Genomic DNA, 16,733 nt, shown 5'->3' with positions numbered 1-16,733 from the left:
GTGGTAGGATTTCAGACGGGCGTCACCGTTGCTATTTAAAAAGGGTAAAAACGCATAATATCATTAACCTGTATGATGCAATTTTAAATAAATTGTCCTAAAAAATGGGAAAATCTTAAATTTAAAACAAATAACAAGCTGTATGATTTAATAGTAGGCCTACTTGGTAAATAACTCCATTGCAAGTGTCTGATCACCATAATTTTTTTTTACCAAAATACCCTACTTTTCCCTACAAAGTACAATTTATCCCGTAGGTATTCCCTACTCCCTACTTTAGGCGAAAATACCCTACCGTAGGGTAATATCCCTACGAGTGGCAGCCTTGGTTGTAGCCTACTTTTAAATAGTTGGGCACAACACGCAGCATTGTGACGTAGGACGAAGTCCAAAGTAGACCGTTAACTCTATGTTACATCACAATGCTACAAATTACGGAACTGGCTAAGTTCTAAATTTGATAGACAAGCCGCCTTTAACATCTTGCTTTTTGCAATTGAGATATAAGTTTGTAAAATATTTGGCGGACCGGCAGGAAAGTTGACTCGGACCGGCGGTTGAGAACCACTGATTTAGAATGCCCTGCTTTAACGTAGTAAACGTTGCGCCAAATTTGGGGCATTGTGACTTAATACGAACTGTTGGTAAACAACAAGTACGCCCACAAAAAATAATATTAAATACAACACAGTTAAGACACTTATTTGTGACACGAACTGGCAATGTGTGCAACCATTTAGTTAGCGCTAGTGTTAGTGATGTATTAGTAATGTTAATAATGTGCGCAAGTGACACGCGTGTCAGGGGTTGCCGACCCCTGTTCTATCCCATTTGATAAAATCGTGTAATGCTAGACATCGTGCGTCCTATCGCACAATCCAAAAGGAAAGTGGTGACAACCGAACTAAACGATTTAAAGACGTAGCCTACTTATTTTTGCGCGGTCGCTAACACCTTGAATAAAGTATTTTTGATGAAAGTATAACACCTACCCAACTTTGAAACAAAATAATCGACTGTGTGATGTTATTATTGTTACTCATTTATGACGTCACGTCGATATGTAACTTTGTGACGTCAAGTTTTGACATAACTTTGCGGCATCATCTCTAAACATTTATCCGCGACTGCAAGTGGCCGAAATGCATTGCTTGTTGCGACATGCTAGAGTGGATCAATTCGTTTCGCACAATGCTTTTCATATTTCATTGGAATTGACAGCTGGTCAACATTTCTTGTGTTTATTTCAGGGAAGGTGGCTACTTTTTATCGTAAACTTTCAGTGGGCACCTTCATAAAAGTTTTAGTAAAAGACGGCACAAGTCTAATTAAAAAACACATATTTTAGTTTAGCAAATAACTAAAGCATATGAAGTGCTCGTGGCCACATTTGGAAATACTGCCCTAGCTAATATTGGAATTCAGCAATATTTTCTTACAACAGGACGTTGAACGCCGTCCAGCTATTCACAACAGTATCCTTTGACGGTAACGAAGAGATCGAATAACATTGTACTTTAAACCATATCAAATATCATGACGCGAAGAAAAAACTCCGGAATGAAAGCACACAGTTTTTAGCATTACTAGCGCAAATGTTGGGTTTTTTACCACCGAACTTTAAGAAAAGTGAAAATGTTAAAATATTATTTTTTTTTTCTTTGAGAGTAATATTACCCCCTTGCAAAGCCTTTACGTCGCCAAGCGGTAAGAAGCCCTGCTGTAACTAAGTGAAATATTTAAAAACAGTTCCCATAAAGACGGTAGTTGGGTTTTTTATTTTGGGTTTGGATGAACCTCACAAGACGCGAATATAAATAAAACAATCTTTTCGTGAAACTTGTTACAACATCCAATGAGGAGGCATTTATACTGACAATTACCTACAGAATAACCACATTGAAAATAAACTTTGAATGAAAAGAGCGTATTTTGGGTTGGAAATGATTCACACAGCAGAATACTAACCAATAGATTTAAAAGAAAAAAACAAAAGGGTCTAAGAGCTGGATTGTTGTTCAAGCTTAAGTCTCAGACTCTCTGGCATGCTTGGTGGAGGGGGTCGTGGCAAGCGGAAGTATACCTTCACCGAGTCATATATGAACCACTGAAGTGCGGTAAGTGTACCGATCATGACGATACGGGCGCCAAGCCCCTTCCACACACCTTAAGGAGAAAATATTAGTGTTAGGATTTATGTGTAAGTCTGAAAACAAACGGCACAACCACAAATAAAAAAGTAAATGAGACCAGCAACACTAGATATTCTACATGGAGGTAATATTTTGTTAGCAGCAGGAAAAAACTTAAGATTACCCTTTGGTCCAAGTTTCTTAAGGGCTTCGGTCGCAGTGCTTCCCTTGTCCTTGTTAAGGAGAGAAACAACAGAGTCAGCTGGGTGAGACACAACTGCACAGAAGACACCAGCAATGTAACCGGCAACAAAAGTAACCACAAGCTGCTCAGATTTGGAGCATTCTGATCGTGGCTTTGGTACAACAAACTTGTAGAGGGCCTCAACAGTGCGTTCAAAGCAGGCAAACTTCATCATTGTGTAGGGAATTTGTCTGCTCCAAAGAGGCACTAAGCCCTTGTAGAAACTGTGAATATTGTAAAAAAAATCTTTAAAAACATAACTCTGCACGTTAAGGGATAATATACAATCCAACATGGAAATAGTTAAGTTGTTTGAACATTCTGAACATTTTTAACTGCATTAGCAGTGAATTGCCAGTTAACTTAATTTGAAAATGACAAAAGTAAGGCTTAACAATCATTAACTTACGCGCCCCATCCCTCGTCAGCTTTCATTTTGGGGAAAGCTTCACGCAGTGTGTTTGCAAACCCTGGTTGAGTTTGGATTCTCACTTTGCAGGCCTCCATTGGGGCAAGTGCAATATCAGCAAAAAATTCTGCAGAAGCACTGGCTGCTAGGTACAAAGAGGTTCTCCACAGAAACGTTTTTTCCTAAATTTCAAAACACGATTCATACTCATTTTTTTGTGCAATTAAAAAACAATTACCCTACCTCTCCAAGCATGTTACTGTACATGTTTTTAAACACTTCATAAAATCCAAATTTGCACAGTCCCTGCATCGAGTAACCAATGAAAGTAGGAGCCCAACCCTTGCCGAGACCTCTGATACCATCTTCTTTGACAGTTACACGGAAGCCATTAAAAATTCCCTTGTACTTATCTGGGTCAACCTGGTAAACATAATCAAGAAACAGAATATAAAACAAATTTAAATTAGGCCGATGTTACACCACACCCTTTTACCAATGACAATCAACTACTAATTAGATGTTTAAACTAACAATTAAAACATTAAATTAGAAAAGAAAATTGAGCTAATCAAATCTCAAAAAAAAATTCAGGTCTACATTTTTAAATTGTGGTATGCACCAGGATGGAAGGAAAACTCAAGATGATTGAGTCTAGGTGACTGAATTAAGACAAAGTGGACCCATTTGTAAATCATATTAAAAATCAGTTGGAATGTTAAGATTTATTTGAGCAGGTCTAGTCCGGAAAAAAACTTGCACTTGGGCCATAGTTAGTGTTTGTGAATAAGTTTACCATATTGACATATATTGAGCTCCTCAACATATGTTTATCTGTATCTGTAATTTAGACAAATATTTTTATGAAAAAAATACATAATAAAAATCCTCTATAATACCAAAAAATTTCTAAGTTTTCAACATTAGAATTTGTAATTTGCTTTCATATCCGTGGCTGACTGATTTAATATTGTGTTTGATTTACTACTGTGTTAATCTTGTTAAGGTAACATGCAAAATAGGAGTTTTATACTTTACTGGTACTATGTTGTAGTATAAATGGTATAGAAATATCACTGTGTTAAATAATATCTGGTGTGGTGTATTAAAGATTAGAAGTCAAGTGCATTTAATACTTTGGTTGCAAAAAAAAATGCATTGCTATTCCTACAAGTGTAAGCATTATATCTACGTCAATTAAAAAAAAATCTTAGAACAGGCGCAACCAGATACAACAAAGGTTAAAAGTGCACATTTGTTTAACTCAAAATCTGGATGAATATTAAATTTTCTGGTTTGTTGAAAGAAATTGGTAGTTTTGTCATACTTAACAGTTGGCTAATGGGTACATCCATTAACAGTTGGCTAATGGGTGAGCTTAAACTGCAGTTATGGTGGTTAAATAGTAATGACCTGGATTCGGCATTTCACAAGATCAAGTGGAACAACAGCAGTGTGAGTTATGCCGCAACTTAGAATGCCACCAAATCCACAAAGTGCAAAATACTTTGCTGATCCAAATTCGCAGCTGGTCCCATCTTAAAACAAAGGTTTATTTAAGTTTAACAGAAGCAAAAATATTTTGGTAAAAACAACAAAATGTTAACAGAAGTAGTACTGTCGGTGGAAGCAGCTCCAATGCGCCTTGAAACTGTTGACTGCACCGCAGATTCTGTATTTGAACAAGGTTCTGATCCAACTTGAAAAATGGGCGTATTGAAAGGGTTGACCTTCACTGAATCAATTAATGAATTTACCATTTTTAGGTTATTAACAATAAACTAAATTAAAAAAACTTAAAAAAGTACAGTTCAAAATTATAATGTATAATGGTAATTTTATACAAACTGTAACACAATAGTGAGTCCTGTGCTTACATATCACAACTATGCAGTCAACAAGAATATTTAGCATTAAAAGATATCTGTGACTTTGAAAAAACAACTTCTTGCTGAACAATAACGGAAAGCCTTTGGCGCTGGTCTAAATCCTACCACATTTTCGTCCGGGGGTTATATTGCTAACAATATTTGGGTTAGGATGGGAGTTAGCATTTGGTTTGGGTGGGTCAAGTATTATTATTATATTTATTCTTACATATTTACGCCAATTTTCAATTTTGACTGCTGGTTAATAATAAAATAAAAAAGGTAGGATTATAGAGCATCGTCAAGCCTTTTATACATGAACCGTTGGAAGTCTAAGTTAATAATAAACAATTAAACCTAAGAAAAGACTCGAGGCTTTTCCATGTCAACAAGTTACCATCCTGTCATCAAGAATAAATTATTTTACACTTTCTAAGATTGACTGCAGATTCAACCATGTTTCCAAATCATTTTTACATGTTTTACTGATGAAACCAGCAGTACCAAATTGACATTTAAACAGTTTATTTACACCTGTGAAATTGCATTTTGTGTAAATTATTTTATGACCTTTAGGCTCGCGCAACCTCGTGAGAAACCCGGCGAAATTTCGCAATACATTGTACTGAACGCTGATTGGTCAATGAACCCGGAACAGTGAAAATAGAAAAAGATTACGCGCAACTCCAATCCATGAATGATGACAAAATTTTAGTAAAGAACGTTTTAAGCGTAAAATGAATATTTAAAAAATGTGTATAGTATTCTTCATATATTTGAGATAAAATGTTGATACACTTGGTTGGGATTATTTAGGAGCTTCGCTGTCCAACAATAAAAAGTAACCTCTAGTAATCGTATAATATACGTTTCTAGCTTCCAATGACTCAAATCGCATCAATCGCAAAAACCGCGCTTTCGCATTTATAACTCAAAATATCCTACGCTATTGATGACATTGTGAATTTAACAAGTATTTTGACTAGCCTTGCTAGAGGGCGCACGTATTTTGCAATCCGTTTGCTGCGTTCAACATAGATTCGGTTTACTAACGCGGGGTTGGTTTTTCTGACCCTCAGCGGCCAGGCCAGTTTTATGAAACCACAACGAAGGCAAGAACATTTACAACCCAGCAATCGCATTTTATCTGCAGCTGCAACAAACAATCTAGTTTTCGTTGACAAAAACTTTATAATAGGTATAATACTAGGCTTGCTATACGTCCCGGAACTTTACACAAAGCTATGCGCAGCAGAATCAGTGAAATTTGTTAAACTATACGAAAATGACAAGATTAACATCGCAGTTGGCTGGGTGCCTTTTCCCCAGTGAACTCATAGCAGAGGAAATATCGGCAAAATATGGAAAAGTTTAAAAGGTGACGCACAGGAAGGACAAGATTGGGTTGCTAACCGGAATGAGAATCTTGACAATGAATTCAACGGACGTGGAAGAAAACCCTTTACCAAGTTATATTAGGATGGCGGACTGTGAATTTACGTAACATATCATGGGCAAGTGTTCACTTGCAAGTATTGTGACGAGAAAGGTCACAAACAAGCAAACTGTCCCAAACATCAAAAAGATTTTCCTCGGCTAGTAAAAAGACAAGAAGAGCACAAGCAAGCCAAAGCACAAGGAGAGACAAACGATAACGCACTTGTCCCCCAATCTAGCGCTGGCGTCAACAACGCTGATAACAATTCACACTCTACAACAGCCGTAAGCAGCATTCTAAACGATGCTGATAAGAACTCCCCGGACTTCAACTCTGAAAACAACGCCAACATCAAGTCAAGCACACTGAAGCTTACCAACAACTGGTCAAGGAAAAGGCTGCAACGAAGCCCAGACGAGCTTCCTAACAGCAAATCTATTAGCCTATGTGCGACCAGAATTTCGCTGACATGCCCTGGCTGCCAAGCTGAAGCTGTGGTTTAGGCTCAGTCGAAAACTTTCGTTTGCTAGAGTTGTTCCAACAAGTATTCCGTAGCAATGAAGTGCTGCACGGACGAGTTATTTCTGGTCGAAGAGGGTAAAGAAACATGTCAATGTCCTTCATGCGAAGGGACATTGAGACGTATGCCGTGCTGCGATGAGCTCCAGCCAGAATACAAGACGAAGGAAGATGTGCTTGAGTGCATACTCTGTTGTCTGTAATTGTTTTACTGTTAACTCGCTACCTAAGGTTACCATGTGTAAAGCGTGTAGTAATACCCACTGCAAGTATAAGATAGTCAACTGTAGTTGCGGGAAAAAGCATTCCTGTCTTTTGGGTCCCAATAAAGCGTTTAGATGTGAATGTGGCATGGAGTACGAATGGGACGTAGATATTGGTGTCGAACGCGTTTAAATACTATTTTTATGTCTTTAAATATTATTTTACACAACGTTCGAGGTTTAAACATCGCTATGAAAAGAAAATCGATTTTTAATTTTTTACGTCGTAAAAAGTATCACGTTGCCCTTTTGCAGGAAACCCATGGTAGTGCTAAGCACGAAAAGTTATGGGGTATGGAATGGGGAGGGGAAGCGTTTTGGGCGCACGGCACCTCAAGCAGTAGAGGGGTGGCAATACTAATCGACAAAAACTTATCTTATTCAGTCTCAGGCACACGGGTAGACCAAGAATTAGGTCGATACTTAATGGTTGAAATTACAATAAATGCAACCCCAATAGTAATTGTTAATGTTTACGCGCCGAATAAGGACGATCCAGAATTTTTCATCAATTTATTCGCCGTACTTGACAGATTTTCCGATGCCCCAATAATCATGGGAGGGGACTTTAATCTAGTTCTGGACAATGTCCTAGATCAAAATGGAAGTTAAAAACATCGTAACCGAAAAGCAAGAGAAAGTCTTTTGCAATATATGACACATTACAAACTAACAGATATTTTTCGCCACAAATTTCCCGCCGTTAAAAAGTCCTCAAGGCTTCAGAAACTACCAGCGGCATCATTGCGTTGTGGGACGCCTTGAAAGCAGTTGTTCGGGGAGAAACTATTAGATATGCGGCCGAACTAAAACGAAGGCTAAATATAAGCAAATCGATTTGGAAAAACTGGTTGGCGAGACGCATTAACAGACTTTTTGTAGATGATAAAATAATAACTGACCAAAACAACATTTTGGAAGGTCTAGTTGACTTTTACAAGCAACTCTATAAACAAAACGGAGATCTATTGAACAAAACCTTAATCGCCTCAAAATTAAAAACACTAAATCTCCCAAAAATTAAGGCAGAACAATCAAAACTATTAGAAGCGGAAACAACAGAAGCGGAATTCTTCACTGCTCTCTGCAACATGGGTAAAAATAAATCCCCTGGGCTAGACGGTTTTCCAGCAGAGTTTTATATCACCTTTTGGGACAATATCAAATGCGTCTATATTGCGACATACAGTAAATACAGGTGGGCTATCAGCTTCTCAGTCAGAAGCAGTGGTAACTCTACTTCCAAAAGCTTATAAAGATCATCTTCAACCGGGAAATTTTAGACCGATAACGCTTTTGAATGTAGACTACAAAATTGCTTCAAAAGTAGTTAACACCAGGATGCGAGGGGTACTAAACGACATTATCTCGCCTGCGCAAAATGGTTTTATTTCGAAACGATACATATGCACTAATATTCGTCTTTTGTTCGATATCATTGACTGCGCCGACTATTACGATATACCTGGCGCGATACTGTCTTTAGACATGTTCAAGGCCTTTGACACGGTAAACTGGGACTTCATATATACAGCCTTAGCTGCTTTCGGGTTCGGGCACAAGATTATTAAATTGATCGAATGTTTTTATCAAAATCCTTCGTGCGTAATTGTTAACTACAACTTTTTATCAAAATCGTTTAACGTTGAACGTGGCGTACGCCAGGGAGACCCTCTCTCTCCAACTTTATTTGTCCTGTGTGTTGAATGCCTTACCGCTGCGTTAAAACAGGGCCGCCAAAACGGCATCACAATAAATGGCAAAGAATGTAAAGTGTCCATATTTGCTGACGACACTACAATATTTCTATCGGGTAGTGATCAGGATTTTACAGAAGTCTTTCGGATTATCGACGGCTTCGGCGAAATGTCAGGCTGCAAGGTCAACACGTCCAAATCAAACGCCTTTTTTATCGGAACAAATCGTTAAAACTGTCACAAACCCATGGAACAAAGTGGCCTTCTATGGCCATCAGGTACTATCAAATACTTAGGCGTTGAAATTCCCACTAGCTCGAGAAACGACGCCGATCTAATTGAAAAAAACTTCACACCACTTCTGAAAAAAATTAAAATAGTATCAAATATTTGGTCCGCGAGGGGTCTCTCTCTTCTCGGAAAAATAACAGTTATCAAGACCCTCATGATTCCAATCTTCACCTTTAAAATGAGTGTTGTCCCGGTTAATATACCCAAATGCTTTATCTCAAAAGTTAAACGAATCCTCTTTACATTTTTATGGGGGTCAAAATGGGAGAGGGTGAAAAGAGAGACTTTGAGTGCGAGTATTGCAAATGGGGGGGCAGGAATGATCAATATAGATAATTACTTGTTAGCCTTACATACGAAATGGATCTCTAAACTACTTGACGAAAACGCGGAAGCTGATTGGAAACAAATCGAAGGCCCCTTTATCTAAGGTAACAGATTAGAAGCGCTTCTTAATGGGAACATAGGAACAAACAATGCAATATCACAAGGCGTATACTTCCTATGCGAACGTTACGTTGCGCAATAACGGAGTGCAAACAACTCTTGGAAATTATAGATCCAAAGTCAAACAGCCGTCCGCTTTGGCTAAACAAAAAAGTATTATTCCGCTCAAATGTTTTTTTTATGCCATCACTTATAGATTCCAATATAATTTTTCACCAGGATTTATTGAATAGAAACGGCGAGTATCTACAATATGACACATTAGTAACTAAATTTAACTTTACACCTAACAACACGTAGATTTTGTCCAATTCATAAGATTAATATCGAGTCTCCCAGAAGACTGGGATTCGGGTAGCGCAACAACGTTCCGATCGTACAGAACCCAAACATTAAAATTATTTATCCAGCAGTATAACTCCACCAAATCGGTTTACGATAAAATACAAACAACAATTTTCTTTCCTCCGAAAGCTCAATTAAAATGGCACTGGACCTTAAATTGCGGGAGGGCACGTCTGCCATGGGAGAAAATTTACCGCAACCTCTACAATTCAACAATCGAAAACAAACTAATAAGCTTTCAGATAAAGTTTAACTTGGGCGTAATTATTACAAATGACTCTCTTTATTCGTTTGGTAAAACCGAATCTAACCAATGTACTTTTTGCAAAAAGGCCACGGAAACCCTGTACCACTTGTTTTATTTGTGTCCTGTTACGTGTCTATACTGGGAAAACGTGAGTCCCTGGTTAAGTACTAAACTACGAATATCGTGTATTTTTTCCCGCGATCAATTACTTTTTGGAGTGCATAAAAACGAACTGTGCAAAACATTTGTTAATTGTGTCCTTTTATGCGCGCGATATGTTATTTATCAATGTAAATATGCCGACACTGTCCCGACTATGTTACGCTTTTTACTGTTGCTATCTTCTGTGCGAACTTCCGAGCGATATTTGGCTTTAAAAAGAGGAAGTATGACGATACACAAAATTAAATGGTCGTTAGCTGCTTGAGAGCTTTACTGTTTTGATTTGTTTTTCTTGTCCGTTTTTTTTCGCTATTTATTTTATTAATAAAAAAACAAAAAAAAAAAAGACTCTAACACCATTTGTGGGGAATCATTTAGTTAACACATTTCAGGCACAATAAGCAAAAAATAGTCAAGGGACGACCAACATATATGCGGTATATAACAATTAACGATTGTAGAAATTAAAATGTTTTATTTGGAAAAAATTAAAATGTTTACGACGTTACACACCGGCAATAACACGCGGCTCAAGCAAATGACGTACAACATAATATGTAATAGTTGTAAGAGGCCAGCTTGATGGAATCCTACATTTTGTTTAACTTATGCTTGAGTATGATTTGGTCCAGGAATACGAATTTGTCAATGTACACAGCGCCTTTGCCAACATGTACGTACGGTATAATATTGTTGCAGCTTTCACGAGGGCCGATTCTTACTTTACTTATACAAAGTATTTACCCGACTCATTTTATTCACAATACAGAACATTACTTTCTGTTACAATTTAAATTACTTAGACAGCCCACCCTTAAAAATAGGGCCCTGGAAAATACCTCCTGACAAAATATAAAACAACCGCAACCCCGTTAAGTTAATTACCTGCATTAAATCTTTTGTATTCGGTCTACATTAAGTTTATTTGCAGTTTTTAATATACGTCCCAGATTTACGTTTCTAAAAAATGGCAAGCCTATATAATGCTGATCCAGCATCCACGTCTTGCCACGTTCACAAAGTATAGTTATTAATGTGCATGTTTTCTAATATTCGTTCCAGCTTGAAAGCCCCTGGAGTGGACAGGGGCTGTATCCAGGATGTTGTTTAGGAAGGGACATTAATTTGTTTCGGAGTCACGTCACAAAAGTTACGTCATAACGTGACGCATAAAACAAAAAATCTACAAAACACCTGTTCTTAAACGAACACAAAACACAGTTCAAAATCCGGTTTTAATCGCATGAAGCACAAAAATTGATTTCTGTTGGGTTTAAATTGCCTGTGACCCATTTGGCACATTAATGAGATTCTCATATTGCTCAGAAAAAAGAATTAATAGTGTAGTTCAGCGGAAATTGCTTTCTGAAGTATATCACATGGCAAAACATGCCTATTTATGCATAGCACCTTTACGCTAAATAGATTTATTCAAAAGGCCAAAAACAAATATTAAAAAAAATTGGACATTTTACAAAATTGGCAAAAAATAGGTAGATTGGAAACGTAATAACCAAAAAAGTTTAAAAAAAAATGACTGAAAGTTAAGGATTTAAATATAAAACAACTGTTAAACTTTTTAAAAACCCATTTAACATTTCATACACTGTTTTCTACTTGATGTGGATGGAAAAAAATATGATAAAAATTTCAGTTGAGAAATGCAAGTAAATGCAATCCACACACAAAAAAATAATCATCTAATATATTGTCAGTAAAATAATCAATTAATATATATAGGATAAAAAGTTCAATTGCAGAAAAAAACAAAATACATGATATAGTAATGAAATACATAGTACGGTTCTTTGAGAAGTGGTCAAAATTTTAGTAGAATTTTAATTTGCAATACAGTGTTTATCACAAGCTGGCTTTGCATAACAGTTATCATAAATTGACTGTAAAGCAAAACTTGCAGGCTAATATTAAGATAAACAGGTTAAACAGTTATTGTGGGATATATATTTATTTTAAGACAAAAATAATTGAACTACAAGACTCGACATCAGAAAACTTTTCGCACTGAGCAATACCCTACATAAAATGATTTGTTAAATGCAGTTTAAGTTTGTAAAATTCCCTAACAATAAAAAAATAGTTGAATTGTTTTTTATCAATTCCTGATTGTCCCAAAGCAGACAATTAAAAGATTACACACCAATTTTGGATCTTGTTTTAAAATATATGATTGATACTATTGCATATTTTAGAAAGGTGGCAATCCAAACTCTTCAGGTTCAAAGTCCTCGAGACTTTGAATGCACTTGGTTGCACTTTCTCGGAGTTTGACTGGCACATGTTCGTCAGGAACCATGATTACGCTCATGTTAGCTGCCAAAGCAGCCGTAACTCCATTTGGTGCATCTTCAAATACTAAAACCTCGGATGCCTTTGGAATTACTTTAAATCGATTTTTCGTCACTTCATAAGCATCAGGGTGTGGCTTGCCCATTTTTACCTCAGCATCTGATCCACATAACACTATAGGGTCAAAGTTTAGAAAAAAATCGTCCAGATGTCGTGTTTTTGCTTCATATGCCTCTCGAGATGACCCAGTGCATATTGCCATCGGTATGTTGTTCTTTTTTAAATGCTTTACCAATTTTTCGGCACCTGGCAATAGCTTTGATTGTGAAAAAACAGTTTCTAACTGGGTAGATACTTTAGCACGAAATTGTTCTACAGAAAGGGGAAGGGAAAGTGTTTTGATAACATATTCCGCTGCTATGTCAGGTTTCATGCCCATAATGGGAAGCTTTACTGACCAATCATACACTTTTCCATAAGGATTGCAAATGTTTTGAAATGCTATAGTGTACAAATCTTCTGTATTTAAAAGCAATCCGTCCATGTCAAAAATAACGTGCGTAATATTGCTTTGCATTGTTACTTTTTCCCACCTACAAAAATTGATATGTTTCTGAAATAAAATCACGGTCATGTATTATTAATATATCTATTTTCGGCGCTGGTCTAGAATCCTACCACAATTATAAAATCAACGCACAATATTTGAGTTAGGGTGCCGGTTACTAGTGTTTGGGTGTGGGTGGGTCAAGTGTCATTATATTCTTTATTTAATAATAATACTTGACCCACCCTAACCCAAAACGCTAACCCGCAACCTAACCCAAACAGTGTGCGTTGTGGTAGGATTCTAGACCAGCGCCCTATTTTCCTATATTTATTTGCTCCTTGAAATTTCAATTTTGACAACTCGTTTCGTAACTGTAAAAAAACTACGGTAGGATTACTTCTACTTGGTTAAACAAAAGTGGGAAGGCAAAAGAAGGCTTAAAAATATGTTTATACTTTTGAGTAAAAATGGCTTCAGTGTAAATGTTTTAATATCCTTATTTATTTGTCTTATTTTGTAAAACTATTTATTTAGAAAAGTTTTACCAAACGGGAAAGCCCCCAAACAAAACCAATGTTATCTTAATTTATAGTTGGGGTTTACGAGAGATTCGAGAAAAAAACATGTTTGCACAGAAACCACGCTAAAATTCTGCCAGGAGCGCCAAAATTAAACACTGTATAAATCGTGTTTAAAAGGTGTACAGGACACACAATGCAATGTTAATCCGGCAAATAACATAACAAAGTCGCGCAAAAAGCCCGAGTTCCCCGGCGCTAACCAATTGTAAAATATTAACGACAGGTTTGCACCACTGATTTCTATCATAGAGACTAGTGGTTTGCGAAAAGCTATTTTTTTTTATTGTTGTTAAAGTTGCAAAAACACATTTGTGGAGAGGGTGGTGTGGGGCACGAGTTTAGTTTGTTGAGGTTATAGCCTAATAGTTTATTCAAACAGAAGAGCGTTCTAAATGACGCTTACGTTCTGACTCCAACTTCAAAGGTGCGTGTCTAACTCGCGAGCCACAACAAGACGTTCTGGTGATTAGAATTGTATTAGTTGATGAACCAACAACCAGTTTCAAACTATAGATCGACGAAAAAAAGAACAAGTTAGTTTTCAAGCGGATAACGGTCTAAGTAGCTATCCAGTGGTTCTCAACCTGTGGTACGCGTACCACTAGTGGTACGCGAAGTCAGTTTAGGTGGTACGCAGTTTGTTTTTAAGTAAAATTACAGTTTTAACAAACCGTTTAGCAATTTTTTTCTATTGTAATAAGCTATACATTCACCGTAATGATTGTATAGTTAAATATTTTATACGTCATCAATGATAGGAATTATTATCTTTCCAGAACATCTATCCAAATTTATTGATGAATTCATAGCAAAACAACAAAGAAACACAAAACTTAAACGTCATCTTGAGTCAAACCACCCAAAAAGGAAAGATAGAAATGAGAGCTGTTTCGAGCGATTTGGTTAAAATTTAAAGAAACATCGCTTATACCAGACAGGGCAGAACTACCAGAAGATGGCAGGGTTTGTCAAAGCATTCTATGAAGTTTCCCTTCACGTTGTCCACAATTTGAAAGCTCATACCATTGCTTAAATGCTAATCCTACCAGCAGCAAAAGTGCTTGTCAGGCGGCTAATTGGAGAAAAAGGTGTGGCAAAATTGGATATTGTGTCTCTTTTCAATGACACTGTAATGCGCCGAATAAAATAAATGTCAGCTGACATTGCTGATTAACTTAAGTTTGGGTTCGCCATTCAGGTTGACGAATCGACCGACGTCACCATCTGCGGCCAATTACTTGTACAGTATATTCCCGATACACACAAAATAACGACGTGAAAACTGAGTTGCTGATGAGTGAAGAACTATCTGATACAACAAAAGGCAAACATATTTTTAGTCTTTTTGACAAATTTTAGTTAGTAATGTAAGGCTGATGGTGCTCTCTCTATGCTCGGCCAAAAATCAGGGATTCAAGCCTATGTAAAAGCTGTTTCACAAAAAGTCACGCTTGTCCAGTATTACATACACAGGTTTGCTGTTTGTGCCATAGTAATACCACCAGAATTATTAGCATGTTTGCACCGAATCATTCAACTTGTGGATTTTATAAAAAGTGCCAGTGTTGATTACATGATTGTTTGCTAGGCTTTGCGAAGATCTTTGTTCCGATCACAAATGTCACCTTTACCGACAAGAAGAGTCTTTGAATTGAGGAATGAGTTGGTTGTATTTTGCAGACAAAAAAAAATCCGATTTTAAAAACGATTTGGAAAATGATGCATTTATTTGGAGGTTGGCTTACTTGTCAGATATTTTTGAAACTCTTAACAACATAACTTGGTTTTCTAAGGACCTAACAGCTTTATTCAGATTTTATCTCCAAGCTGGAAGCATTTATTTGCAAGCTGGGCATCTGGACGCAAAACATGGAGAGTAAGCACAACGTAATTTTCAGATTTTTAACCTAACTTCAAAGGCAACCCAATGATAAATTATGTCGAGAAATCGGATGTCATCTGAATCAGCTTAGAACCGAATTAGTGCATTATTTTCCGGTGAATAATTAACTCACCGGATGATCTTTTTTAAACTTTTTCGTGAGTAGTGGGCCGCATTTGTTTGGAAAATTCCGGGCTAACTAGTTAGCTAATCGGCCCTTGTTAATAATCCTATATACATTTTGGGTAAAGTTGAGTTTTTCGATAATTTGTTGGTACGCAACAAGATCATAAAACCGCGATGTGGTACGCGGTGAAAAAAAGGTTGAGAACCACTGAGCTATATACAGACAATCCAAATGCTGACCGCAGTGATAGTGGCGGAACTAGCCATTTAGCATTTAACATTTTGGTGTGAGTTAGCGTTGCTTGGGCATAGGCAATAATACTGTCACACAAGCAGAAACATCATAAAACATACGGTAAACACAAAAGCTCTTAGTCGGTAATAAATTATGCCCTTTACAGTGGCATAGTGCTTTTAACCCTTTTGCACAACTTAGTTCTCCGTCAACCATATTATAATGTTCTGACTAAACACAGTCAAAATCGGCCAAATTAAGTATCAAATATAGGCCTAATCCTAAAACAAACAAACTATTCAAAGATGGTAGCCCAAAAGTTCCCAAAACGCAAAATCATTACCAGTTTTCTTCAGTTACCTATATACACATGTGTAATTTTGATGTAAAGTAGGACAGCAAGTCGGCAAAGTTAACAACAAACGCAATAGAACCAGTAAAATTATAATGGGTTAAATATTCCAGTAGGGGAGACCGGGGCGTAAAGTAACACGGGTCGATTGTAACACTCTAAATTGCGCCACCCATGGACACGCTGAAATCACGTGATTAACAATGCGCATGTGCCTTTCGGTTCATTTCCGCCATTGAAAGTTTGAGCAGGCTACGTGCAGTACAAACAAAGTTGTGGACAAAAACATATATTTCAGGTAAGAAAGTAACTTTTTTTAGTTTTTGTTAGTGTTGTTTAACCATTTAACTTAAAAAATTGGAAAGCATACAATCGGATTTAGCAATTATTATAGTTTATTATTGCATACTTTATGAACTAGCCAGTTGACTGGGCAAGTGGTGAACGAAGGCAATTAATGGCTGACATGGGCCTGGGTCGGTTGTAACAAAATTGACGGGGCTGGTTGTAACATTTAAAAGGTGTTACAACTGACCCCGTCGAAACAGTATAATGTACTAAATCTTTAAATATTTTCAGCCATGGTGAGAAACTTTAAACGAAAAACTGACAGAGGTACTACGCCTGTGTCAGAACTT

General features: G+C 37.0%; 2 protein-coding genes across 2 annotated transcripts; both read right to left on the bottom strand.

Annotated features, from left to right (window-relative positions):
• Nucleotides 1–1,759: 1,759 nt before the first annotated feature.
• Nucleotides 1,760–4,643, bottom strand: LOC146168514 (solute carrier family 25 member 3-like). Its single transcript, XM_083392006.1, has 6 exons — nt 4,404–4,643; nt 4,199–4,323; nt 3,029–3,208; nt 2,786–2,967; nt 2,317–2,600; nt 1,760–2,166 (listed from the first exon to the last, which is right to left on the bottom strand). The coding sequence occupies exons 1-6, from the start codon at nt 4,543–4,545 to the stop codon at nt 2,000–2,002; spliced, it is 1,080 nt and encodes a 359-aa protein (XP_083248132.1). The 5' UTR covers nt 4,546–4,643; the 3' UTR covers nt 1,760–1,999.
• A 6,635-nt stretch (nt 4,644–11,278) lies between these two features.
• LOC146168513 (pseudouridine-5'-phosphatase-like) lies at nt 11,279–12,977 on the bottom strand. Its single transcript, XM_083389001.1, has one exon. The coding sequence runs from the start codon at nt 12,944–12,946 to the stop codon at nt 12,269–12,271; it is 678 nt and encodes a 225-aa protein (XP_083245127.1). The 5' UTR covers nt 12,947–12,977; the 3' UTR covers nt 11,279–12,268.
• Nucleotides 12,978–16,733: the final 3,756 nt, after the last annotated feature.

Source organism: Ascidiella aspersa, chromosome 1 (assembly GCF_963924565.1).
Source record: "Ascidiella aspersa chromosome 1, kaAscAspe10.2, whole genome shotgun sequence".
NCBI classification, from domain to species: domain Eukaryota; kingdom Metazoa; phylum Chordata; class Ascidiacea; order Phlebobranchia; family Ascidiidae; genus Ascidiella; species Ascidiella aspersa.
This window is presented reverse-complemented; position numbering and strand designations above follow the sequence as displayed.

Coding starts and splice junctions, on each gene's coding strand:
- LOC146168514 (XM_083392006.1), bottom strand. CDS start 4,545: ATGGTAAATTCATTAATTGATTCAGTGAAGGTCAACCCTTTCAATACG. Junction 4,324..4,403: donor TGGAGCTGCTTCCACCGACA/GTACTACTTCTG, acceptor CTTTGTTTTAAG/ATGGGACCAGCTGCGAATTT. Junction 3,209..4,198: donor TTGTGAAATGCCGAATCCAG/GTCATTACTATT, acceptor TATGTTTACCAG/GTTGACCCAGATAAGTACAA.
- LOC146168513 (XM_083389001.1), bottom strand. CDS start 12,946: ATGCAAAGCAATATTACGCACGTTATTTTTGACATGGACGGATTGCTT.